Here is a 27,882-nt window from a genome sequence, read left to right as displayed (position 1 = left end):
AGCTTGAGTCCAGTATTCCACTCACTGGACATCGCTGTCTTTTCTTGGTACCCTGTTAGTATGATTAATGGCTTCCAGTTTAGTTTGGAAAGACTAAGAGGAAGATACACAGTAAATTTCTTTATGTTATGATGCACTTTTTTTTGTGGGCATTTGGGCCTTCCTGTTACTCAAAGGCATTGGGTTTTGTTCTGCCATGGAGCTGGTTCTTGGGTAAGGGGTGAGGATTCTCTACCACAGCATTTAAAATTATACCTCTATTTTCAGAAATGATCATTTTGGGGGGATGGGGTTATAAAAATTAAATAGCATGTTAGGGTACTGTGATCTACTTTACTAGTGGAGTTTACATGATCAAACAGCCCCTCTGAATCACGCCTGTGGGTGAGCACATTCCCTTTATCTAATCAGGCCCACCCTGTTTGTCATAGTTAAACCAGTGATTTTCAACTTCAGATTCCAGTCTCAGGGTAGTATTGGTGCCAGGTGTTCAAAGTTTGAAAACCATTGGGTTAGACTATCCTATCCTGGGATTCTGCCTTTCCCATTGGAATGAAGGACCTATTTCAATGGCAAAACTACTCATCAGAAATTACAGCTTCCCACTTTGTTTAGGGGCTACACTCAGCAATGTTGAGGGCTTACTCCTGGTTCTACACTTAGAGATCACTCCTGACAGTGCTCAGGGTACCATATGTAGTGCCAGGAAGAATCCGGGGTTGATTGAATGCAAGGCATGTGCCTTGCAAGCTGTATTATCTCTCAAGCTCCAGTTTACCATTTTAAAATATGCTTATTGCCTTCTTTCAATATATTTATCATGATCATAGTAAAGTAAGGGTCTTTGAGATCCTATAGTGGTGGCACAGACTGAAGGAATGAATTGATACTTAAGTATTTGAAGTCCTTTCTCCATATCACTGGACTTCAAAGTTAGGCTGAGGGGCTCCTCAAAATCTCTGAGATCCTTTCAGCATAGGAGCTCAGAACTATTCTTTTGATGGTAAGATGTGTGTTTTTTTTTTTTTTGTCCATGCGCCTTCTCTTCAGAGTGTGCAACAAAGGTTTTTAGTGTCTTCCTACCATGATTGTGGAGCAGATTGAACACAGAAGCAGCTAGGAGAATTCAGCTCCCTCTAAAATTAAGCTAGGCTACGAGAGAGACAGAAAGCAATATCATTTTTGTTTGTTTATGTTTAGGCCACACCTGACAGTGACTGAGGACAGTGCCCTAGTAATGTTCGGAATATGGCTAAAAAAGCATGGGTACAGTTGGGGCTAGAATTAGATTTAGTGCTAAGGGTGTAACAGACTTGGATACAGGGTGGTGGCTTGGAATACACTGGCTTTTGTTATCGTTGGGACTAAGAGCACCACAGAGCAAGAGCTGGGGCTCCACTAGTAGCTGTCATTCGGATTGGGCTGAAGTCTCACATGCTAGATGGAACACATGCCGTTAAATTCTCATACAGGTTTTCCTCACTGGGTAGGGCATTCCTCTTACATTTACTTACTTCTCATAAGTTTTCTCTTTTTCTGAACAGTCGCAATTTTTTTGCGGGGGGTAACAGCCAGCAGTGTTCAGGGCTTACTCCTGTATCTGCACTCAGGGGTCACTCCTTAAGGTGCTAGGGAAACATATGGGTGCTGGGGGTAGAACCCAGGTTTGTAGTGTGCAAGGCCCTGACTGGTGTACTACTTCTCCAGCCCCCAAACAGTAACAATATTAATCCTGGAAATTAGGCTGTGGATTCCTAGTTGTCCACACTCAATGCCTCAGACTTGCCAGAAGAGAAATCCCTGCAGGACCACCTTTGGACACTAAATTAGGGCTCAGGTCAAACCTTGTTTCCAGACCACCTCCTTGCTTATGCCTCCCACACCCTGTCCTGCTTCCCTTACTCCCCTACTCTTCCCCACTCCTATGATCATGTCTTCAATAAAACCCATGCACAAGAAGCCCATTCTCCAGTTCTTCCAGGCAAATCTCCCTAAGACAGCGAGCAATAACCTACATAGATGGAGGCTCAGGTTCCGAACTGTTCAAAAGTCAGCCCTGTTGCTTATCTTAATTACAAAAGGAAACAAGCTGTGTCATGCCCACTGGCTACATATCTGTCTCCTGGAATGTTACTTCTCTTCCTTATTCTAAGTTTCTGTTCTCACTTTAGACTTAAGAACTCATGTGATTCCCCACGCACCATAGGTTCCGTTTGTTTGGTCAATGAATGAATGCGTCACCCTGTGCAGTTCCTCCAGTCGTGCTACAGACTTGAGACAGGAGGCCAGACTTCCCATCACAGGTTCCTGTCCTCCAGCCGGATCATTAGTGGGGCCCAGTGGTCCACCTCTGAATGACTTTCTGTCATGCCACCTTGTCTTACTTAACCTTTTTGATCTTCCTACTTCCATCATCATTTGTGGCCCCTCCATTCTGGGAAGATCACTTTTCTTTCTCTGCCTTATAAAACTTTTAAGTAGAAATTAAGACCTATCTCCTGATAGTTCAAAAATAGCTCCACAGAGCAAAATTAATAAGTGAAAAGCAGGTCTTGATATAGAAACATGATGAAAAATTCGTCTACAATGGAGATATCACAAAATCCAACGGATGGGGTAATTTAAGTGCTGGGATGATTCGTTACTTATTCTGAGAAATAGTGAGTTTATTACATAATGAAATTCCAGCTTCTTTCTGTTCATCAAAATAAATCTCGCATGGACTGAATGATATGATATAAAAACTAAAATAATAAAAGAAAAATAGGTGAATAACTATTTTTTCACATGAGAAATGCTTTTTAAACTTAAAAACTTTATTATTATTATCAGTAGTAGCAGAAGTGCTGGGAATTGAACTCAGGTCTCTTGCATCCAAGGCTTGCCCTATAACACTGAGGCATGTCCCCAGTCCTAAACTTAAATTAAAATACATAATCACAAAGGGGCACCAGAGATGTGGCTCATCAGTAGAGCCTGTATCTTCATGTTTGATTCAAAGCTCTAGGGGAAAATGTCACAAAGAAAATTATAAATCATTGACACCACGCTTTCACATAGTTTTTTTTTTTTATTGAATCAGCATGAGATACAGTTACAAAGCTTTCATGATTGAATTTCAGTCAACGATTGAATACCCATCCCTCCACAAGTGCGCATTTCTCACCACCATGTCCCCAGTATCCCTCCTGCCACCTGCACCCCATCTCAGCCCTTGCCTCTGTGTCAGGCACCTTCCTTCTTACTCTCTGTCTACTTTTGGGCATCATGGTTTGCAATACAGATACTGAGATTCCATCATGTTTGGTCCTTAGTCTACTCTCAGTACACATCTCCCATCCCGAGCGATCCTACAACCATCATTAGCTTAGTGGTCCCTTTTCCATCCCAACCTCCTACTCCGCTAACAAGAAGGCAGGCTTCCAAACATGGAACTATCCTCGTGGCCCTTGTCACTTCTGTCCTTAGGTGTTAGTCTCATATTATGTTATTGTATATTCCACAAATGAGTGCAGTCATTTTATGTCTGTCCCTCTCTTTCTGACTCATTTCACTTAGCATGATACTCTCCATGAAATAAGCAAATTTCATGACTTCATCTTTTCTAACAGCTGCATAGTATTCCATTGTGTAGATATACTATAGTTTCTTTAACCTGTTCTTGGGTGCTCAGATTTTTCCAGATTCTGACTATTGTGAACAGTGCTTCAATAAACATACAAGTGCAGATATCATTTATTCTGTGTTTTTTTGCATCCCCTGGATATATGCCCAGAAGAGGTATTGCTGAGTCATTTGGAAGCTTCATTTGGAAGCTCAATTTCTGTTTTTTTTTGAGGAATACCTATGTTGTTTTCCAAAAAGTCTGGACCAGTCAGCATTTCTATCAACAATTAACATAAAGTTTTACCTTTGGACAAAAGAACATAAAAAATACCCATAAAGATGTTTGCAAGATGGATCACAAATCACGAATCACGACCATCCTGTTATTCGTCGATTGCCTCGAGCAGGCCCCAGTAACGTCTCCTTCATTCCAGCCCTGAGATTATATTCAAGGCTCTTTAGGAGAATGAGACCCATCATGGTTACTGGTATTTGGCATATTGGGTACGCCACGGGGAGTTTGCCAGACTCTGCCGTGTGGGCAGGCTACATTTGGTAGCCAGCCAGTTTGTCCAAAGTAGGAATGAATGAATCTTGCAAGATGGATATACAAGAATATTCATTTCAGTGCTGACTATGTATCAGGGAAGACAAAGGGAAACTTTTATTCTGGATAAAGAGAACATTCCATACTCTTCCCCTATCAGAGACTGTAAGGGATACTGGTCTAATCATTTGGTTTAAGATTGTTGGAGGGGCTGGAGTCATAGTTCAATGGGTAGAGCTTTTGCCTTGCATGCTGTTGATCTGGGTTCAATCTCCAGCATCCCATATGGTCCCCCAAGCACCACTAGGAGTAATTCCTGAGTATATTGCCAGGAGTAAGCCCTGAGCATTGTTGGGTGTGACCCAAAAAGCAAGAAAAGAAGACAAACAAACAAACAAAAAAAAAGATTTACAAGAGAGATTCTTTGCATTACTCTAGGTGAAAATCAGCAGTGGTGACTCTTGTTTAGGAAAGCTCCTTGGTAGTGATGTAAGATTAGATTAGGTCAATTACCACTGGAGAGAGGTGATTAATGCAAGAGAACTCAGAGGCTTTACCAGATCCACCAGATAACACAAAGAGTCTTTGTTTCCTGAAGACTAGGAAGAAAGGAGGGGGGAATTAAAGCCCTGATGGAACAGTGGAGGTGAGAAGAGAGAATTTGGAGCTTTGGGCGGAGTTCTCTGGAGGAGGTGGTGCCTGGTGACTTGTGGGAGGATTCGCTGAATAGAAGCAATAGGCTCTATTCTAATATATTTGTACAATTATATTTATTTATAACACATTTTATAAATAAATATATATAAATGTACATACATATTAAAACATAAGTGTATGTATAAAATATAATTTATTTACTGTCCTAAACTGTTGGGTAACATTGGGTTATCCTTGCTCCTTCTACAGGGAAATTAGGTTTGTTGAGTTACTCCCTCAATGGTGTCCCTGAGGCACACTCAAGTATCAAACACTACTAAGATTGTTTTTCTCTTTCTATATGTCACTTACATAGTTTAGCAATGTCCTTTTTGTATAGACACAGGAAGACAGTTTATGCTATGCTTTGTAACATGGGAGTTAATTTGACTCCAAGATAATATTTACTCCTGGGCATTCATATTTACTTGACTTAAACCTCAGTTGCCCTTAGTTCCTAGCATTCCAAATTCAGGGTCCCAACAAAGGAACTGGATGGATGCAGGGCAAGCTGTAAGCTACCCTGACATCGAAAAGGGACAAGTTAAGCACCATAAGTATGATAAGTTAAGAGCATGGTCATGGAACAAACTCTGTCATGACCCAAAAAAAAATAACTGAAAAAAGAGTCTGCCGAGGTTAGGAAAGACTAACTGGCCTGAGGACTGAAGTCTGAGATGTCTCCAGGAAGAGTCAACCTTTAAACTTAATATATTGCTTACCGTGTTCATGCAAAATGACTAGAAATATTATAAGATTTACAATGGTTGTTTGTTGTTACTGTGTTTGGCATATTGAGTACGTCACGGGTAGCTTGCCAGGCTCTGCCGTGTGGGTGAGATACTCTCGGAAGCTTGCCGGGCTCTCCGAGAGGGGCAGAGGAATCAAACTCGGGTCGGCCATGTTGGCTGCGTGCAAGGCAAACGCCCTACCGCTGTGCTATCAACAAGTCTCATGATGGAGACGTTGCTGGGCCCGCTCGAGCAAATCGATGAACAACGGGAGGACAGTGACAGTGACTATGGTTGTTTAAATATATTACTAGCTGAGGAAAGGATAAAGCAATATACCCTGGATGGAGTCCCGCCCTTGAACGGATCTCCTAGTAATCTGGAGTGCTGAACCCTCAGATGAGATTTTGTCCTTGAGTTAATCTCCTAGAACTTCCCCTGAAGGAGTCACTTTACCTCTATTTGCTGGTTTTTTTCTAGCAAAAATAATAATTATTTGTTAATATATTAATGATATGATGCCATGTTATAACAAGTTATTTATTTATTTATTTTATAAAGTAGTTCACAATATTTGATTATATTTAATACACAAACATCAATCTCATCACCATTATACCTTTCCACCACCATATTTCAGGAGTTTCCATACTGAACCCCAATCCCTGACCCAAAGCAGAACCGAAATAATATATTTTGTATTGTTGCTATGAAAAACCACTGAAAATGCTACAAAAAATATCCTTAGAGGAAATAGTGTGGAGATTGTTGTATCTCACTCAAGCACCATTAAGCCATTCTATAAGAGATCACTAACATGTTGTTAAAGGTTGAGCCTCATGTGCTTTTTATATATGTATCTGTGAAAAAAAAAGTGTATATTTTCCCTCTAAGATTGGTTGCCTCCTACTTTGAACAGTATCAAATCTTGGAGGATGGGTAGGGTGTGTGGTCCAGGAATAGATTCACTCATGGGTGAGGCTCTGCCTGAGCATTTGGAGAATGGCCGTGAGTGGTGGCGGTTGGGTTCTGGAGGTTTGTTGACTGCCAGGGCTGGGTCCCTTGGGGCGGAGAGGGCTCTCACTCACCCCACTTTGGGGCGCCCCAAGTCAAACAGCCTTGCATGAGGTCCAGTGCTATGGTTATGGTGATTGTCATGTTATGCTCCTTTCTGTGAGTAGGACATGCGATCCAGATGGTGGTCAATGATGAGATTATCTGGCACCAGCCAGAGGTGGTTTATGGGCATGACTGCTGAGGTGCCGGAGACAAGGGGGTACAGGTGGAGGATCTCTGTTCCTCATCTCACTGAACCCAGAGTTCTCAGTCATGGAGTCCTGCATACCTGTATTTTTTTTTTCAGAGATTCCTTTATGGGTGAGGATCTGCCTAAGCGTGTGGAAAGCAGCTGTGAGCATGACAGCAGATGGGTTCTGGAGGTTGTTGTCCATGGCCATACCACCCTGAACGTGCCCCATCTTGTCTATTTGTTGTTATGACAATGTTCAATCCCACCTATGTGTAGCCCCACCCTTCATGATTGCTATATAACTAAGCTCTAAGAGGAAAGAAGGGACTATGAGACTATGACGAGGCAAGGAAGAAGATATAATGAGTAGAGGACTTTGAGGTCTACAAGGAGACTAGGATGATGAACTATGATGACTGGGACTACGACCAAAACTATGACTACCATTGTGCTGTAAGGGAGAGATTGGACTACTTTGGGGAGGAAAGAGAAATAAACTGACTACTGACAAGCCCAGTTTCCCTGTTTCTCGGTTCCCCTGGTTCTTTGTTGTTGTTGTTGTTCCCCCCCCCGCCCCCCCCCCCCCGTCCTTTTTCCATCAGTCTCTATGGGCCAGCCAGGGGAACAGCTCTCAGCCACCAAACGCTTGAGTCCCACTCAAGCCCGGGCTTTTTTTTTAAATCCACACTAAACTATACATAGTAGAGTTATGTGGTCCCATCGTTTTATGTGTGTACACAAAGCACCTCTTATATTTAGTCCTGCATCCTGCTATTCCCTTCCAGAGTCAGAAATGACTGGTTTCGGTACTTCCTTCAGGAGATGCTGGAACTAATCTGTGCTAACAAGCAAATAATTACATATTGTTTGTCCCTCTTGTTTTGCTTTCCATAAATTGTATTATGCTATATTCAAAGTTATAGCATTATTTCCACAAATTGTCTAATGCCATATTCAGCACCTTGCTTTGTAACTAGTTTTGATATTTTGTATCAAATATAATTTTATTAGCTTCCTGCTGATTGACATCTGAGTTATTACTGATTTTTAGAAATTACAAACAAGGCTGCATAAATGTTTTTGTGCAAATTTTGCAAGTGCAAAATATGCTTATTGTATTTATCTACACTTGTGAAATATGCATAAATATTTATTTGCTAAAAATAAATATTTATTGTGAGCAATAAAGATGTACATTTGTCATTTTGATAAACATGGCTGATTGTTCTCTCATCAGAAATGTGGAAATAAAAAAATATGTAGGAGGGCCAGAGAGATAATACAGCTGGTAGGGCACTTGCCTTGTACTCAGCTGACCTAGATTCAATCCCCAGAATCTCATATGGCCCCCTGAGGACCACCAGATGTGATTCCTGAATGCAGAGCCAGGAGTAACTCCTGAGTATTGCAGAATGTGCCCCCATCCCAAACCAATAAACAAATATGTGGAAGTACTCTCTTTGCAGGGGTTCTCCCCCAATCACTGCTAGGTATGACCCAAGCCCCCCCCACCCAAAAACCCCCAAACAAATGAAAAAAAAGGATGACAAATATTTCTTTAGAAATTGAGTCCACCCTAGAGTTGTCATAGTTTGTACAGTGGATATCAGAGTGATTTTGTTCAAAGGAAAAAAAAATACACATTTGAAGGCCAGAATTGGTTTGGGAGGTGGGTACTGGGATTGAACCCAGGGCCTTATACATGTGAACCATGGGCGTCACCAGTGAGCTCCATACCTGCTCAAGGCCAAAATTTTGAAGAACTCTTGGGTTAATACTGGGAGATGGAAAGCCTCGCCTCCTGGACGAAGATAGTCTGGCTCTTCCCAGGTATTTACACTAACAAGCTGGTGCTGGAAGATGCCAATGCTCCCTCTGGTCTTCCAGAGTGTGGGGTGCATCAGCCCTGAGGCTCCCAGACTCAAGCTCTGTCTCAGGGAGAACCATCCCCTGCGATGGTATCTGGCACACACTATGGCTTAGGGAGATGGAAGGATCTAGAGACTCTGTGATACCGCGACCAGTTTCTGTGTCTGTTTAGTTCCCTTTGGGAAATTAAGAGTCTGGAATAGCCCATGTCAATCATCGCATGCCCATAGTGTTTGCTAGACTCTCCTTAACCCATTTTTGTTTAAATCCTCTCCTCTCCATTTTCTTTTCCTTTCTTCTCTTTTCTTTCAGGGAAGGGTCCACCCAGCTGTGCTCTGGGCTTACCCCTGACTCTGGAATCACTCAATTCCCTACTCAGGAATCACTCCTGGCAGGCAGGGCTTGGGGGACCTTATGTGATGCTGGGAACACCTGAGTTGGCAAAGTGCAAAGCAAGAACCTTGCCTGCTGTACTCTCTCTCTGGCTGCTCATCTGTTTATTCTGTTTTATTTTCTCAGGGTCATACCTGGCAGCATTTGAGGGCTACCCCTATCTTAATGCTTAGGGGCAGTTCCCAGATGTATTCTGAGGATTATGTGGTGCCAGGGTTGGAATCCTTGGTCCTCTGCAAGCAAAACATTTGCTCAGGCCACTGAACTATTTCTCTAGTCACATTCCTCCTGTATACAACTTTAGTAGTATTTTATTTCTATTTCTATTTCTGTGGGGGTAATTTTCTTATTTTTCTAAATGAAGTAGCCTTGGGCTGGAGCGATAGCACAGTGGGTAGGGTATTTGCCTTGCAAGTGGCCAACATGGCTGACGCGAGTTCGATTCCTCTGCACCTCTCGGAGAGCCTGGCAAGCTACGGAGAGTATCTCGCCCGCACAGCAAAGCCTGGCAAACTACCCATGATGTATTTGATATGCCAAACACAGTAACAATTGTCACAACGGAGACGTTACTGGGCCCGCTTGAGCAAATTGATGAATGGGAGGACAGTGACAGTGACAGTGAAGTACCCTTGAATTCAATTCAACATCAATTGACAAACATAATGAGTTATTAAACATATCTTTCTCAGAAACTGGAAAGCAAACAGGACAAAGCAATCGGAAAAGGGGATCTAGAGGATTTCACTATGTCAATTATAAGCCTGAAATTTTGTAGATGAAAATTTTGAAGCCAATGAATAAAAAGACCTCCAGAACCAACCACAATCACGCTGAGACTACTCTCCACACGCATGAAAGTACCAGCAGAGTCTCCTGCCCCCGCGCCTGGCTGTCATCACTGGGGCCCCTTGCAGGGGGGCGGGTTGAGTTTCCCTCCCCACTCCGAGCAGAGCTCTGGCAGCCGAAGACCTCCAGAACCAGCCACAACTATACCGAGACCACTCTCCACACGCATGAAGGTACCGGCAGAGGAACAGAGGCATGCGGGTCCCAGGGCTGAGATCTCCAAGCCTACTCCGATCGGGGCTGAACATCCTCCACCCAGATCCTCCATCTTCCAGTAGGCAGGCGTCACACCCACCAACTGACCCCCTGGCGCCGTGTAATCCCATCAGCGGCCAAGGCCCAGAGACTATAAAACCCAGCTCCAGGAAGCACGCAGCGGCGCGACATTTTATTATCTTATTCTTACTTTGGACAACCTGGCAGGCTACCAAATGTAACATGCCCACACAGCAGAGTCTGGCAAACTCCCTGTGGTATACCCAATATGCCAAATACCGGTAACAATGGTGGATCTCATTCTCCTAAACCTGAAAGAGCCTTGAATATGGCACTTTTAAAAATCTCAGGGTGACCCAAAAAGCAAAAAAAAAAAAAAAGATTAAAATCTTAGGGTTGGGACGGAGGAGACGTTACTGGTGCCTGCTCGAGGCAATCAACAAACAACAGGATGATCGTGATCATCATCGTGAATGAATAAAAAATGAATATTCTTTTTAACCCATTATAGCATGTATAAAAATAATTATGGTTTATTTTACACCACAAAAAACATTTCAGAGCTGGAGACCGCTGAAAGAGCTTGTAGTTGTGGCTGGAGAGATACTACAGGGGTTAAGGTACTTGCTTTGTATCCTATCTTTCCTGGTTCAAATTCTTGTACCACATATGGTTTCCTAATCATGGCCAAGGGTCACTGCTGAGCACAGATTTATAAGTATTCTCTGAGCATTACCTGGTATAGCTCGGTCACCTCCTGGAGTGCATATTGGGCATGCATGGGGTCCTGGGGTCTATCCCTGGTACCACATGACCTCCTAAGTGCCACCAAGTATAGTTCTGGAGGCTCCTAGCATCACTAAGGCAGATCATAACCCCCAAAAAGAAAATTTTGTAAATTCCAAAACCAAAATTGAGCAGCCAACAATAAAAATATCTACCCAGTTCCTAATTCAAAGACAAGTCCTCAACACTTAAATATATTGATTAGAAAAAACATAATGCAATTTAATTGCTATCTATCTCTAAGATTGTCAATTATCATGTGCTTTAATTTAGCTGCTGCATTGTTTTCATTTTCTCTGGGGTAATTTAATTGGTTGTTATCATCATTATTACCATTATTATTATTTTGTTAGTTCTTGGGGGATTACACCCAGCACTGCTTGGTGGTCCTTGGTGGTTCTCTAGAAGCTAGGCAGTGTCTGGAATTGAGCCCAGGGCCTTGCATAGGCCATACACAACCTCAACCCTAGAGACATCTCTGGCTTGGATTTGCTCATCTCAATCTCTTTCATGTCAGCATCTTCCTTCACATATCTTAATCTTTCTGGTTCTGTGTTCAGATGTAAGAGTAAGGCTCAGGGTTGAATGAACACTGTTGGAGGTTTAGTGACTGAATCAGTGACTGTGCCCCCTCACTTATGGTGACAAGGCACTGAATTAGCTTTTTTTCTGGGGTGGGTGCAGGGTGTAGGCACAAAGATGGTGATGCTCAGTGCTCAGGGTTTACTACTGGCATGATCTGGGATCATTTGGGGTGCCAGGAATCAAATCCAGGTTGCCTACTTGCAAGGCAAGCACCCTATGTGCTGTACTATCTCTCCAACCCCAGCTTTTTTTTTTAAGGTCACGTTTATTGGTTCCTTTGGACCAAGCAGTGCCGGAGAGGAATCTTGGGCTTCTGCATGCCAACCATGTACTCCAGCCCATGCATGAGCTAGTTATTTGGGATATCCTCTACTCTGCCAGGCATCAATATTTTCTTTGGAGCAGATATTTTTTTCCCCAACAAGAACCTGTCACAATTTCACCCAGTTCAAAAGACTGGCCGCTGACTTCATTCACTTCATTCACTTCATTCACTTTTTTGTGGCCCTTGGGATGCAGCAGGGTAGCTCTACTCCATGCTGCTCCAGGCTCTTTGTTTATGCTGTTTGGAGAATATTTATCTAGAAAATACTGAGAATATTTGTGTTCAATTTTTTGCTAGCTTGTTTTTATGTATTTTTTATTTTACTTATTTATTTTTGCTAGCTTGTTCTTAGAGATTTGTTTTGCAGCATTGCTCCTGGCTGGCTCTTCTTGACTCTGTACTCAGGGGACATGCAGTGCTGAAGCTAGGATGTGGGCTTCCTGCAAGCATAGCATGTGTTCCAACTTGGTCGCGACCTCTCTGGCCTGTTATCTTCAAGTTTTATCTTGAAAGCTGAGGCCACCTAAGAGAGACACTGCCCAGAGTGATGAAGTCAGTTAGTAGTTCTGGTGGAATTCCTTTCATCTATGAAGATGACGGTAATGTCCCCGAGTACTCACTTGGGCTCTTAGCTAAAGTCAGTGCTTTCTTCTGGCCTCAGACTTCCTATCTGATGACTGCTTTCTTCCTTGTCCTTCTGTGGTTGTAAGGATCACTCCCAACAGTGCTGTGGGTCACAGGGTGCCAGGGTCTTGTATAAGGCCAGGCATATGCTCTAGTACTTGAGCCACATCCCTACCCCACCCTCTCCTTGGTTTTATGTATGTTTATGATTTCATTCTGGACTCAGTCACATCAGAGAGGTTTTCAGTGGCTCTAAGACAAATTCATGTGTTCAGTTCCTTATCTTGAACCCTAAGCCCAAATTAGTCTGTGAAGGTAAGTATAGCCTTTGCCAAGTGTCCAGTTGGGGTTCCTTTCGATGTAGAAGTGGAATCTTTCTTAAGTTTCCCAGTTGTCACAAGAGAGAAATAACTTCTTCAGCGTGGCCTTCACATTTAACCCCCTCAATAGTGGCATTTGTTCTAGTATTCGCGTGAGTGAATAAAACTGGATGGATACACAACTCTTCTGGGTGACCAAAAGGCACTGACTATTACTATTTCCCTGCAGATCTTCTGCTTGGTAAGGCTTCTGCAGATTGAACAGTTCAAGGGGGCAGTGCTTGCCTGCCTGCATCGCTGTTGCTCCAGAACCAGACACTGAGTCAGCTGTGACATGGTGTGGTACCTGCTCATAAGGAGGGAAAATGAAAGGGAAACAGCTGTGGAGCTCCTCAGTGTTTACAGAGACACCTCTCTTCAAAAGTCATGTTGAAGAACCAGGGAATTCTTTTCAGAATAGACTTTGCCTGACCAATAGTGTGCTTTAATGTTAGGGGCAGTGAAGGATTAAGGGCTGTGTTTTACTTCTGAGGGCAATTAGATATTATAAAACCCATGTTAGGGCTGACCCTGAGCACCTACAGTTTTTCAGTGTCTTCATAATATTTATTTTAAAAAATCCTAATTTCAAACAGGAGATCTAAACTTCAAGCACTGAACTTCATAATGTGCCTGAAAAGTTGACAGCAGGGACAGGTAGGGGTTGGTTTTGGGGATGAAAACTGGGAACACTGGAGGGAAGTTGACAGTGGTGGTGAGATTGGTATTGGCATATTATATGCCTAAAATTCAACTATCAATAATTTGTTAGTTGCTCCTGTCACTGTCCCCTGTTCATCGATTTGCTCGAGCGGGTCCAGTAACATCTCCATTGTGACAATTGTTAATGTGTTTGGCATATCGAATGCATCACAGGTAGCTTGCCCTGCTTTGCCGTGCGGGTGAAATACTCTCAGTAGCTTGCCGGGCTCTCCGAGAGGGGCGGAGGAATCGAACCCAGCTTGGCCGGGCTGGCTGCGCGCAAGGTAGGCGCCCTACCGCTGTGCTATTGAAATTATGGTATGTATACACATACTGCAATTTGCTGCAATTTGTATGTAAATGTAGGGTATCATGCTAGTGAAGTCAGTCAAAGGGAGGACAAATTAAAATTGCTCAGACCCCAAAATACTTAGCAGAACAAAATACTGTCTTGATAGTCTGATGTCTCTAGAAGCCTACTGGGTTAGAAATATTTCCTACAGGAGAAATTATTCTCAATTATTGCACTGCCAACAAATGGTTTTGCAATTGGACAGGTCTAGAAGAACTGAGAACCAGTTGGTGCCCATCAAAGACAACCCATTCTAGCTGTTACTAACTCACACCACCCAGTGCTCGTTAGTGTTAACCGGTGCCATATGGTGCCAACCATGTGCCAAACACATGCCACATCAAACTGTGCCAGTCAGTGCTGACCCATGTCCATCAGTGTCAACCAGTGACAGACTTGCCAATCTGTGCCATCAGTGCCAACCCATGTCAGACTGTGGAATATATGCTATCAGTGCCAATGCCAACCTATACCACCAGCCAGTGCTAACCCTTGCCAGTTGGTGCCCATCAGTGCTAACCCATGCCAAAAGGTGACACAACATGGGCTGGTCAATACCAACCCAGACCTCATCAGTGACAGTCAGGGCGAACCCATGCCAGTCGGTACCAATCAGTGCAAAACCCATGCCAGTGTCAACTGTGCCAGCCCATGCTAGTCTGTACCAAAACTGTGCCTGTGTCCATCTGTCCCCACTCATGTTAGACATTGATGAATTCATGTCAGGCGGGGATAGTCAATGTCAGCCAGTGTTGGACAACGCCAGTCTGTGCTAACCAGTTTCAGGCAGTGCCAACCCGTGGCAACCAGTGCCAACATGTACCAGTCAGTGCCAAACTCGTACCAAACAGTGCCAGCCGATAATCTGATATTAGCCTTGTACATATGACAGCTTTAAATACACAAAACTGACTGTAACACATTGCAAATTTGATGAGAAGGTAGGATAGCGCAGCCAGAGAAACAGATGTCATTCACCTGGGAATAGGGAGGTTTGTAAAACGTGATCGATCCATCCCTTATCAACAACTGCATCATCAGGTAATATGACATAAATACACAGCTCACCTCCCTCTCGCTTCATATCTAAAGAATTAGGAGTCTTGTGGGTAGAGCCGAGAAATGCAGAACAAATGGTTTTAACAAGTGCTCCAGGTAATTCTGTTGCCCAAGCCTAAAGACTGCCACTAAAACTCTCTAAGGGGGTGTCAGGTGTTGAGAATATGAGGAACATATTTCAAAGGCAAAAGCAAATAATCATCTCACAATGAAAGGGTCTGGTCTGTTTAGTGATTCTGCAAGCGAATCCACAGCCTTCTGTTTTCTAAACGGTGAGGAACACGAGGAGTCCAATTCTGAGTCGTTAGTTAAGACTGGGTCCCAACTCGGAGCCGAGTTCTGAGGGTCTCCTCAGAAAAGGGAAGGAGGGTCCAAGAGCCTCCTAAGAAAAGGGATGCAAGGAGGCAGCTCAAGTAGCAGTTGAGTGATATGAGCTTTATTATACTAATTGATATGAATACCAAAGATCGGCATGAATTTGTTCATACCTGCCATCCAGCACCCCCCCATCCCCACCCCCACCTTGACTCTCGGGGTGTAACTTGTTGCAGGGCTTCCTTGCAAAGCTTGGCTTGATGAGAGAGACGAGCCAAGGCCTAGCAGCGAAAAGCACCACTCATTCTTGGCCCCTAGAGGAAGGTGAGGGCGAGGACAAACGACGAGGGCTCAAAACTCCACAACCTCCAACTCCGCAGCCACTTTGGGCCACCTGGCAGGTCCCCAAGCCCGGTGGGAGCAGCCTGACGCCCCGTGGCAGCCCCACTTCCGGGTCCCGGCCAATAGGAAACGCAAACTCCTTCCGGCGTTCTGCGTGTTGCCATGGAGACGGGGCGGGCCCGCCCGCCCGCCCAAGGCGAGGGCCTCGGAGCTCGCGAGGCGGGTTCTGACGCCGCGTCCTGTCTTCCTCGCCACTTCCTGGCCCTCTCTGGGTCCGGTGCACGCCCCCCCCGCCCCCAAAAGGTGCACGCGTGGCCGTTAGGTCTGCGGGAGAGGCCCCAGCGGCCTCCCCCAGGTCCAGGCGCCAGCCAATAGGAACCCGAACTGCTCAGCCACTCCGCGCCGCGCGCTCCTTCCGGCGTCGTACGTGCTGCCCTGGAGACGGGCCGGGCGAGTCCAAATTCGCAGGGGTGCGAGCCCTGCCCGGCTCCACGCCGCCTCGGCGCCGCCCGCCTCTCCCCGTGCCTTCACCCCTGGCCTCCGGGTATTGGACCGGCCCGGAGAGCGGGCGCGGCCCTCGGGAGGACTGGCGGCTTCTCCAACCCCGAGAGCCCAGGTGCGTGGCGGTGGCTGTTTCGGGACTCCCGCGCTGGCTTTGCGTGACCCTCCGCGGGCGCCGGACCCTGAACTGGCTTGGGAGGAGACGTTGCCAGTCTATGGCACCCTGCTGTCCTCCCTCTTTGCCCGGACCCCGCGTCCCCCGCGCGCTCGTCTCTCTTCTTTGTGCCCCGTGTCTCATTAAAAGCACCCCCGCCGCTTTCTCGTGACTTTGGTTCGGGGCGCACGGGACACCTTCATTAGGATCAGGGTGCATTGGAGGCGGGGGGGAGGGGGGACATCGGGGCGTTCGAGCTTTTAGGGCTCCCGAGGTGCGTCCCCGGATTCTGAGTTTTACCCCTTAACATCAGTGGGGTTGCTTGGCGAGTTCTAAGGCCTCCTCGCGATTGAAGTCGGCGGGCGGCGGGCGGTGGGCGGCAGTGAGAGGAGCGGGAGAATTCGCTGGCGGGGGTCGCTGTGTGCAGAAGGCGGGGCGTGTTGATTATGCAGCGGGCTGAAAGCCTCCAAGTTCCGAGCGTGCTGTGCAGATTGGAGAGCACCTGTTGAACTTTTTTTTTTTTTTTTTGCAAAGCTCCCGCCGCCTTGCAAGATCCCTCTGGGGGATTGATCTGCGGTTCGCAAAGTGGAGCGTGCGTCCCACGGGTAACCAAGTATACCCCACAAACACACTAAAAGCAGATTGCCGGCTTCGCTTTCCGAGTTTCTTGATTGAATAGCGCTGAGCTGGGGCGGGAATCTGCAGTTCTCTCAAGTTCCCAGGTAATTCTGAGGCTGCTGGTTTGGAAGTCACAGGTCTTGAATCTGCGCTTGATGGAGGGGTTTTACCTGCGCTCAGCTGTCTCCTGGGTTGCTTCAGACTTTGTTGAATGTAGACTCTGCCTTCTAAATTTTACCTGCCTCTTTGACTTCTATCAGGTGATAGATACTTGATAGATTTGAAAAATATTTCAATCTATGCCATAAAATGGGAGAAGACTAGTGTAGTGTCTTGGGAACACACATTTAGGCATGAAAACGATCAAGTACTGTAGAGAAGTAAGAGATATGAAGTCTGGAGGGTGATTTGGGGGCGTAGGGGGCAGGGGGCTAGGAGTTAGAATGGCTCTGATGGCAACAGGCTAAACTAAGGGTTTGGAACTGGGCGGGGCGGGGGCTGGTGGTGGTGATTGTCAAAGTGCTACTGCAGATTGGTGGTGATAAAAGGGTATCTCATAATATGTAAATAAAGTACAGCTTAGCTTTGTAGGACATTCTGTTTTACCTATTTTTTTTTTCGCTTTTTGCTTTTTGGGTCACACCCAGTGGTGTTCAAGGGTTATCTCTGCACTCAGTAATCACTCCTGGCAGTGCGTGGGGACCATATGGGATGCCAGCCTGGTCAGCTGCATGCATGGCAATGCCATCTCCACTGGACTATCACTCTGTTCCCCCATTACGAGTTAAGAGGATACACTTTTCAAGGGTCAGAGAGATTGTATACATGTTAAGGTGCTTGCAGGAGTGATTCCTAATGTTCCCCCTGTCCCCCTCAATTTTACACACTTTTTTTTAGGAGGTTACACATTTTTTCAAAAGTGTGAGGAAGTTATACATTTTTATATTTTAAAAAAGTGTATGAGGAAGTTATAGTGTCCCCCACGTTGCAGTTGGATTTAATTTCAACTTAAGATGTACTCATAGAATTAGAGTTCTTTCTAGATTATTGTAATACTGGTTCTCTATACGCATGAGGTCAGCTGTGTAGCAAACTACTTCCTGCTTCTGATCAGACATGGCTTTCAGCTCATTTTTGTATGACTTATTGCAGAGCATGTTTTTTTTTTTTTACGTCAAATAACTGGGGGAAATAATAAAAAGGAGGCCATTTTGTGAGAAGGGAAAATTATATAAAATTTAAATTTTGATGTTCATCAGGGAAGTTCTAATGGAATGCGGCCACACCCGTGCATTGTACTAATGTTTACTTTTTGTCTCTGGTTGCTTTCCTGCTTCAGATGCACCAGTGAATAGCTGCAACAGAATAGCAGGCCTGCAGAATACCAGAGCTTGAACTCTGGAAGAATATTGTGACTCATGCCCTAGCATGATTGTCAATTTTTTTAAACTATAAAATTAATTTTCTTCTTCCAGGAGCAGCAGCTTATTGCTCCTTTCTCTTTTTTTATTTGATCTTTAATTGTTTTTTCCCCACCACATATAGCCAGTTTAGTTTTGATCTATTTTGAAATTTTAATGTAATTTAAATTGCTTCTTTGAGTCACACCTGACAGTGCTCACTTCAGGTGGTACATGGAGTGTATGTGGTGCCAGAGATTGAACAAGGGCATCAGCTGCATGCAAAGCTTAAGTGCCTTACCTCCTGTACTATCTCCTATATTATATCTCTATAACCCCCGTTTTGAAAATTTTAAAGCAATTATAGGACTGAGGATACTGGGACTACAAAGGGGTGGAGTGCATGCCTGGTACATCGCACAAGGCCTTGAATCCTATCCCCTGTACTTCATGGCCCTCTGAGCACTGCTGGATATAGCCATAGTGACCCTCAATGCTGCTCTCTCTCTCTCTTCTCCAGTACTGCAGAGCCAGACTGAGCACTGAACCATTAGGCCTGCACCACATGGGCCACTTTCCACCTAATACTGGTGGTGGCTCCAATAAATTTTTTAAAATTTTATTTGTAGTAAAAATATATATAACAAAAATTGCCCTCATAACCATTTTTTTTTTTGCTTTTGGGTCACACCCAGTGATGCACAGGGGTTATTCCTGGCTCATGCACTCAGGAATTACTCCTGGCGGTGCTTGGGGGACCATATGGGATGCTGGGAATTGAACCCGGGTCGGCTGTGTGCAAGGCAAGCATCCTACGTGCTGTGCTATCACTCCAGCCCCGCTTGTAACCATTTTTACTGCATAAACTAATCCTCAACACTCTTTGCATCCTACAGAGTTGAAATTGCATAAGCTTTAGTAACTTTCTATTCTCCGCTGCCACTACCATTGGCTGGAATTGAACAGAAATTCTGTTTTTAATTTCTTGATGTCATGTACAGCATCGTGATTATAGTGAACAATATTGTATTATATGCTGCAAAGTTGCTGATAGATTAAATCTTAGATCTTTTATCACAAAAAGAGAAATGATTATATGGTGTGGTAGAGGTGTTAACTAACATTAAGATGGTAATCATAGTCTAATATATACATTAATGTAGTTATTAAACAAACACTTATGTATATTAATCTTATGCAATGTTAAATGTAAATTATATCCCAATAAAAATTGAGATATAATTCATATCTATAAATTCACCCTGTTTAAAAAGCACAGGTCAATAATTTCAGTATATTCACAAAGTTGCATAGTTATCAGTACTAATTCCACAAGATTTTAATCTATACCCAAAGAAATCCATACCCATTAATTTTACTGCTCTTTTACACACTGCCTCAAGTGATTTTGCTATAGGTTTGATGTGTTAGATATATGGAAACATAAGTTCTATTTTATTTACTTATTTTGTTTTAGGGCTGGACCGATAGCACAGCAGGTAGGACATTTGTCTTGCACGCGACCAACCGGGGTTCAATTCCTCCGTCCCTCTCAGAGAGCCCAGCAAGCTACCAAGAGTATCCTGCCCACATGGCTGAGCCTGCCAAGCTCCACATCCCGTATTCAACATGCCAAAAACAGTAACAACAAGTCTCACAATGGAGACGTTATTGGTGCCCACTGGAGCAAATCGATGAACAATGGGAGAACAGTGCTACATTTTGTTTTGGGAACCACACCTGGTGGTGCTCAGGGCTTACCTCCTGCTCTGTATTAAGAGATCACTTTTGGCATGGATTGTGGGACCATGTGAGGTTTTGGTGATAGTATTGGGTCTGCCACATGCAAGGCAAGCACCCTATCTGCTGTACTACTTCTCTAGTCCCCATAAGTTCTGTTTAAAGAGTTTATCTGGCCAGAGAGGTAGTACTGGGGTTGAGGTGCTTGCTTTGCATACAGCTGACCCCCAGCCTCCCCAGCTCTGCATATAGTCTCCCAAACACTGCCAAGGGTCTCTTCTGAGTACTGAGCGATGAATAGTCCTTAAGCATTATTGGTTGTGGTCCCTTAAACAAAAACTAAGTTATCTTACCTCTTGGATAATTTCTGGGAAGTTTTCTGCAATGTAGCATGTACAATCCTCCCAAAGATATGCCTATTTAGGATTTTAATTGAGTACCTGTTTTGGTTATTTGTCAAAAGTTAAGATACTGATTTCATTATTTTACTTCAATTCTAAATACAGTTTAATATGTCCAAAGATGATAGCAAATCCTTATCCACTGATTAAAATAGGGAATATTGTGGGGTCAGGAAAATAAAAACTCTTAATGCTAGATCAGTGTTTCTCAGCTCGAGTCAGTATGGCCCTCTGTGGGCTCCCAGGACTATCTAAAGCGGCCACATGTGAAAATTATATAGATGGGGGGGCATGGTAATATGGGGGTGTGGTGGGCAGAGAAAGGAAATGAGGGTGAAAGTGGGGCCATGGTTGGAAAAAGGTTGAAAAACACTGATTAAGTGAAAGGCTTAAAATAAATTCTTGATTGAAAATAGGAGTTGGCAAACTTGTTGTAAAGGTTCAGATAGTAAATACTTGTTGTTTCAGGTCATATCACAGCTGATTAACTGCCTGATAGTCTGAAAGCAACTTTAGGCAATTGGAAAGTGAATGGGTGTGGCTGGGTTTCTTTTCACCTGTATACCAGCAGTTGGTGAGATTTTGAACCATGAACCAGAAGTTTGCTGACCTCTGATTTTAAATAATATCGAACTGAGTCTTAGAATCTCAGTATATTAAATGGAAATACTATCTTTTCATATACATGTATATATACACACACACACACACACACACACATATTTTGGAGGGATGCACACTTATCAGTTGTCAGGGCTTATTACTAGCTCTGTGCACAGGCATCACTCCTGTCAGAGTTTAGGAAACCATATGTGGTGCCAGGGATAGAACCTGGTCAGCCATTTGTAAGGAAAGTGCCCCGCCTGCTGTACTATTGCTCCGGCTCCTACCTTTTCATATTTGTGTATAACTTTCTGCATGTATTGTCTCATTTGCTTTTCATATGTGAAATGTAGATGGACATGGTATCATCCCATTCATCAGACAAATTTTAACATAGTATGCTTTTCTTTGTAACAGGAAATGAAAAGTAAGAGGATACTTTGGCAGGCTGAAACCTCACTCATTCCTTGACTTGATTGAATGTGTTGAAAACAGCTATATTAATTGGTTAGGTTACGATCTTACAATCTTACTGAGAGCTAGTCTGAGCATTTTCAGGAATAGAAGGGCAGGCATTGGGGCCTTATGAGTCTGGATTTTTGGTTGAGGTTATGACATTGGCTATAACCACAAAATTCAGAATGGGGCAAATTATTTTTAGAACTTAAACTGCCAAGGCTTTATGGCAGTCACAGAAGTGGATTCCTTAATAATAAAGTAATAGTTGCCTAAAGGTTTGAAAAACAACCCAAAACTTGTGGGTAGGGAATAAATTATTGGTTTGTAATTTTTTTTGGGGGGGGGAGCATATCTGGCTATGCTCAGGACTTAGTTCTGGCTCTGTGCTTAGGAGACAATTAATATGTCCCTAGGTTGGCTGCATTCAAGGCAATCAGCCTAACTCCTGTACTCTTTTTGACCCCATGTAACTTGCCTTTATTTTTCTTTTAGCTTTTGATCAGCCTATTAAGATACTACTATTTAATACTTGTAGGTGAATGTTCATGAGTTTATACAATTGTAGATTGAATCTCCTGGGAAAATTAATCATGAAACTAGATTGCACTTATTAGTGCTACTTTGTTTAATTTTCAGAAGATAGAGATGCTATTACGCTGTCATCTGATCGAGTGTGAAGAGTTGAACCAGAAATGGAAAACTTCATTCTGTATGAGGAAATTGGCAGAGGAAATAACACAGTGGTCTATAAAGGGCGACGGAAGGGAACCATCAATTTTGTAGCTATTCTTTGTACTGATAAGTGCAAAAGGCCTGAAATCACCAACTGGGTAAGTATGCTTCCCTCCCTCTGAGAAAATGTGGCACCCCGATCAGGTAGAACAAGAAGCCCATAAACACAAGTCATTAAACTCTCTAGAGCAAATGCCACGTTTTCTTTTTTTAAATTTGGATCTTCCCGGTGTTGCTCAGGGCTTACCCCTGGCTCTGTGCTCAGGGAATCACTCCTGGCGGGGCTTGGGGGACCATATGGGGTGTCAGGCATCGGGTCAGCTGTGTGCCCTATCTGTTGTATTATCAGTCTGGTCCTGCAATGCCACATTTTCAATCTGGAAGGAAAGATCTATTTAGTGTCACTGACCCTGAATAATTACTAAGAATCATATCCAAATAGTTAGTGACTTAGGGCTGGGGTGGGGGGGTTTGCATAGAGTCAGAAAAAAATCTAGTTGTGTACACACCATTTATTTTAAAAGTTAGCATGGGATTCTGAAGCTTTCCAAAAGGATGCTTAGCGAGAGTGGCTTAGTTTTTCAACTTTTAAGAATTGTGCCGAAATGTATATATCATGAAAGCTACCATCTTAACCATTTATTTTAATCTTACTCTATTTTATTTTATTTTTGGGACCTTCCAAGCAGTATTTTGAGGCCAGGGAACCACTCCTGGCTGTCCTTGGCCAACTGGAATGGTGGTTTAGTACTAGGGAACTGAGGATTCAGTGCTGCTCAGGCCATGTAGTACCAGGAACCACCAAGGCCATCCTGGAGATGTTAAGGGCAGTCGGTGATACTTTATGTTTGGGAGGTCATGTGGTTCTGAAGGATCGAACTTAGGTCAGGCAAGATGCAAGGCTAACCCTTGTTCTATTTCCCTAGCCTGACCATCTTAACCATTTTTGTATGTGTAGTTCCGTGATCTTAATATGTGACTGTGAGAATATCACCATTCCCAGAATTCCTTGTTTTCTTCAAGGATTTTTTTGGGGTTCAAAGCAAAATATGGAGATCTCCCGTATATATCTACATTTGCTTCACAGTATGAACCTACATTATCATATCAGAATCTTTCAAACTCCATAGTTTTTGAATATGAAAACAAGAATTCAAAACACTTTCATCATTTTTAACAATTCCGGGTCTTCTTTGTGAATGGACCACACCTGGCAGTGTTCAGTGGCCACACCTGGAAATGGTGCTTCTGCATGCTAGGAAAGCCCTTTTACCTTTGTACTGTTTCTTTGGCCCGATTCTGGTCTTCTTGGCATGATAATCAGACCTTCCTCCCCACCCCACTTCTTTTCAGTTAGATGTTTTCTTTTGGTTGATTTGTTTTTGGGGTTTTGGGCCACGCCCAGTGGCACTCGGGAGTTAGTGCTGGCTCTGAGTTTGTGCTCAGGAGTGACCTCTGGTGGTGCTCAGTGGGTCAGATGTGGTGTCCTGTATTGCACCAGGCTTCTGAAGCAGTTGCATGCTTGGCAAGTGTTTAACCTTCTGTATTTCTCTAAGGTTCCTAATAACACATTTTTAAGGTTTTCCTTTATATGATGGTAGTTGTCAACAATTCTGGGTGGCATGCTAATCACACTTTTTTGGGGAAAGGAGGGGGACTGTGACATATCTGGTGATGCCCAGCGCTTGTTCCTGGATCAGGGATCATTCCTGCCGATGCTGTATTTAGTATTCTGGGGGATTGAACCTGCATGTAACCTTATGCCCTGAATTATCTCTCCAACCCCTAATAATACATTTTTTAAGGTTTTAGTTTCTCTCTTCCTTAAGTAGAGAGATTGATATACTATCTCTCCAGCCCCGTATAATGCATTGCTTTTTTTTTTTTCTTTTTGGGTCATACCCTTCGATGCACAGGGGTTACTCCTGGCTCTGCACTCAGGAATTACTCCTGGTGGTGCTCAGGGGACAGTATGGGATTCAGGGAATCGAAGGCAAATGCCCTACTCCCTGTGCTATCGCTCCAGCCCCAATATAATACATTTCTTAAGGTAATAGTTTCTCTCTTCCTTAAATGGAGAGTGAAATCCTGAAGCAAGTAAATATATTTTTTTTAACTGATAGGCATTTACATTATTGTTATTATTAGTTGTTGTTTTTGGATCCACCTGGTGCTACTCAGGGCTTCCTCCTGACTGTACCATAGGCTGACTTCTGACAGTACTTAGGGAACCTATTATATAGTGCTGTGGCTTGATCTTGGGTCTGCTGCATGCAAGGCAAGCACCTTACCTGCTGTGCTGTCTGTTAGACCCCTGCGTCTTTGTTACTGATTTTTGAATGAACTCTTGATTTTGGTGCCTAAGTCTTTTTCTTTTTTCTTTTCTTTTTGGGTCACACCTGGCAATGCTCAGGGGTTGCTCCTGGCTCTGCACTCAGGAATCACTCCTGGTGGTGCTTAGGGGACCATATGGGATGCTGGGAATCAAACCTGGGTTGGCCACGTGTAAGGCAAACATCCTATCCACTGTGCTATTGCTCCAGCCCCTTGGTGCCCAAGTCTTTTTATGAGTTAATGGAAGTATGCATTTTAAGACCAGTGTTTTTGTTATAATGTTTGTTCTTTTAATATTCTTTTGGAGGGAAGTAGTACTATCCCATTTCCATGTTATGAAATGAAACATTTTAATATTGGTTTAATATTCGTTAGTTGATATAAGACCTATTTATAATTGAACATTTAGTTTATTTTTACTTTGTAGAGTTTTATTCTTTAAAATTCTTTTTTCTTTTTTTTTTTTTTTTTGTGTGTGTGGGGGGGTGTTTACACTCAATGACGCTCAGAGTTTACTCCTGGCTCTGCACTTAGGAATTACCCTTAGCGGTGCGTGGGTCGACCATACGGAATGCCGGGGCAAACACCCTAAGCACTGTGCTATCACTCCGACCCCCAAATTATTATTTTTTCCTTGATTATAAAATCAATATGTACTTAGTATAGAAAATAGGAAAAGGGAACAAGTAAAATGGAAACTTCTAATAGTTAAGTCAGTAACTGACACAAGTTATTTTAAGCTTCTGGTTATTTTCCTATGATGATGATGATGATGATGATGATGATGATGATTGCTTTACACAAATATGTGCAATTGCATTGCATATGGTTTTAAAAAATGTGTTTCAGATTAGCATTTTCCCCTGTGATCTATCTTCATACCCCTCAATTTTAAGGTTTAAGTAGAATTCCACCAAATAAATCCCATTCTTTGCCATTGTGTACTTAATTGGCGCCAGCACTATCAAAGCTGCTTTTGTTTTAAAGTGTGTATGCTGTGTGTTTATAGGTCCGCCTAACTCATGAAATAAAGCACAAGAATATTGTCACTTTCCACGAGTGGTACGAAACCAGCAACCACCTCTGGCTGGTTGTGGAACTCTGCACAGGTAAGAGCATGTAACAATTGCTGCCAGTGCGGTGCCTTAGGTGGTTTGCTGAGACATCATTGTCAATTCCCCAGTCTACAAAAACCGAGCCTATTAGATCAGCCAAACAGTTTAGCTAATGTATTCTTTTTTTCCTTTTGTTTTTGGACCACACCCTGTGGTTCTCAGGGCAACTCTTGAAGTGGTGGGACCACTGGGTGAGGGCTGGTGGTACTGAAGATCAAAGCCAGGATTCCCTCATGCAATGTCTTTGCTTTAGCCTTTCAAACCATCTCCCAAGCTTCATCTTTTAATTTTAATGAAAAGGATACCTCCTTTGAAACACTGAAGCAGTGTGGTAAAGTACAAAAGGAACCCAACAAATACCACCATGTAGTAATTAGAGACAGTACATTATAGAATTCTGTAGGACTATACGCAGGGAGAAGATAATTAAGTATATAGCTCTTACTGGGCTTATCATTTTAGTACCTTAAGATTTTTAACAGAAAAAAATGCAAAAAAAATTAACAAGCACACCACCCTTAGTGTACTTCTGTTTTATACTAAGTAATAATGAAGGATCATTAAAAGTTATATTTCTAGCTTTGGGTTTTTTCCTGCTTGCACTACGGGTTTATAAAATGAAATAATGAACGAGATTATTTTTGTTTTTTCGGACCACACCTGGTGGTACTCAGGGCTTACTCCTTGATCTATGCTGGTAGTGTTCAGGGAACCATATATGATGCCAAAGATTTTATCTGGTTGGCTGATTGTAAAGATGCCTTCGTAATTACTGTTCTGTCTCTCTGGCCCTACAAAAGAGGGTACTTTGAATGACTTATGTTGTTCGCTGTCTTGAATCATTAAGATGCTCACATAGTGCCAGTGACGAGGGAATGTTCCCTGCATTACTTGTTGCTCCAACTATTGTTTCTCGACCTCAAACCCTAACTCTTATTTATACATATATTTGGAGTGATTCTCACCTAACTCACCCAACAGAGTAAAAAACCCCGAAAATATCTCTTCAATGTGATTCTGATGTAACTTCCAGATAATAACTAAGATTTTATATTCTTGGAACTCGGTTCTTGTAATCTTTATTTTCTGGGGCCACACTGGCAATGCGCAGGGTTTACTGCTGGCTCTGCAGTCAGAAATTACTCCTAGAGGTGCTGGGGGACCATACTGGATGCTGGGGATTCAACTCAGGTTGGCCATATGCAAGGCAAGTGCCCTACCTGCTGTACTATTGCTCTGGCTCTTTTATTTTTTAAGTGATTAAACAAACTGTTAAAAATTCATCACTCCCCATTAGACCCTAGAATCTTCTTTTTATTTTTTTCTTATTTTTATTTATCTTTTTAAGGCATCATAATTTACAAAATTATTCATAGGAGAGTTTTCAGGCATACAGTGTTCCAACACCAATTCTACCACCAGTGTCAGCTTCCTTCCACCAATGTGACCCTAGCTTCTTAAACTTCTGTAACAATGTGAGAGTTGTGAAAAAAAATCTTAAAAATTTTACTATTTCAGGAGATAGCATAGGCATGAGGGCACACCTTAGCATGTGCTTGTCCTGGGTTTGATTCCAGATGACACCAGGTGGCCTGCTGAGCGTCATTTAGCGTAGTACTGGAGGCCCCAATTGTTGTTGGGATAGCCTTGATGGTCCTCCATACTGCAGGGCTGTGTACTGGGGTCCTCACATTGAACCGCTCCTGGTCAGCAAAGAATTGCTGAGAATGGTTTCTGTGTTCCCTCAGCATTGCTTAGGAAAGCCCCACAGGTTTTGGGCTTTTTTTCCCCCCTTGATTACTATTGCTATTATTTTGTTTGTTTGGGGGTCACGTACAGCAGTGCTTGGTGATAGAACTCAGACTTCCTGAATATACAGCCTGCTCTCCACTGAACTCTCTGCTGGGCTCCCTGGGACAAAATATTGAAGAAACCGTTAGGTACTTTGACCCTTGCTCCCACCTTTCCTCTGTAACCTGCTTTGTTGTTCATATTCACTGGTTTATTTGAGTTTGGTTTCTTTTGTTCATCTACTTGGTTTTCTTATACCATTATATTACACATATTGGTGAAATCATTCTGTATGTTCCTCTCTCCTTCTGACTTAATTTGTTTTGCAAAATGACACATTCCTTCCTCATTGGTTGTACTGTTTAAAAAAATTATTAGAGAATGTATCTTTATTGTTGTGGGTGCCACACAAGGGTATTTCCTGGCACC

At 43.3% G+C, this 27,882-nt stretch overlaps 2 protein-coding genes across 2 annotated transcripts in view; one reads left to right on the top strand and one right to left on the bottom strand.

The window, feature by feature from the left end:
- The window catches only part of TRAK1 (trafficking kinesin protein 1), a 307,958-nt gene that overhangs the window by 216,644 nt on the left and 63,432 nt on the right, over positions 1 to 27,882 (bottom strand). The gene's annotated exons all lie outside the window — the stretch shown is intronic.
- Positions 16,186 to 27,882, top strand: part of ULK4 (unc-51 like kinase 4) — a 583,905-nt gene continuing 572,208 nt past the window's right edge. Inside the window, exons 1-3 of the mRNA XM_056128948.1 lie at positions 16,186 to 16,221; positions 22,118 to 22,311; positions 25,557 to 25,656. Coding sequence (XP_055984923.1) covers positions 22,174 to 22,311; positions 25,557 to 25,656 — 238 coding nt within the window. The 5' untranslated portion in view covers positions 16,186 to 16,221; positions 22,118 to 22,173. The remainder of the gene's footprint in view (positions 16,222 to 22,117; positions 22,312 to 25,556; positions 25,657 to 27,882) is intronic.

The sequence above is a fragment of the Sorex fumeus genome, unplaced genomic scaffold (genome assembly GCF_029834395.1).
Source record: "Sorex fumeus unplaced genomic scaffold, SorFum_2.1 ptg000072l, whole genome shotgun sequence".
NCBI lineage: Eukaryota > Metazoa > Chordata > Mammalia > Eulipotyphla > Soricidae > Sorex > Sorex fumeus.
The sequence above is the reverse complement of the archived record's forward strand: the minus strand, read 5'-3'. Positions and strand labels throughout refer to the sequence as shown.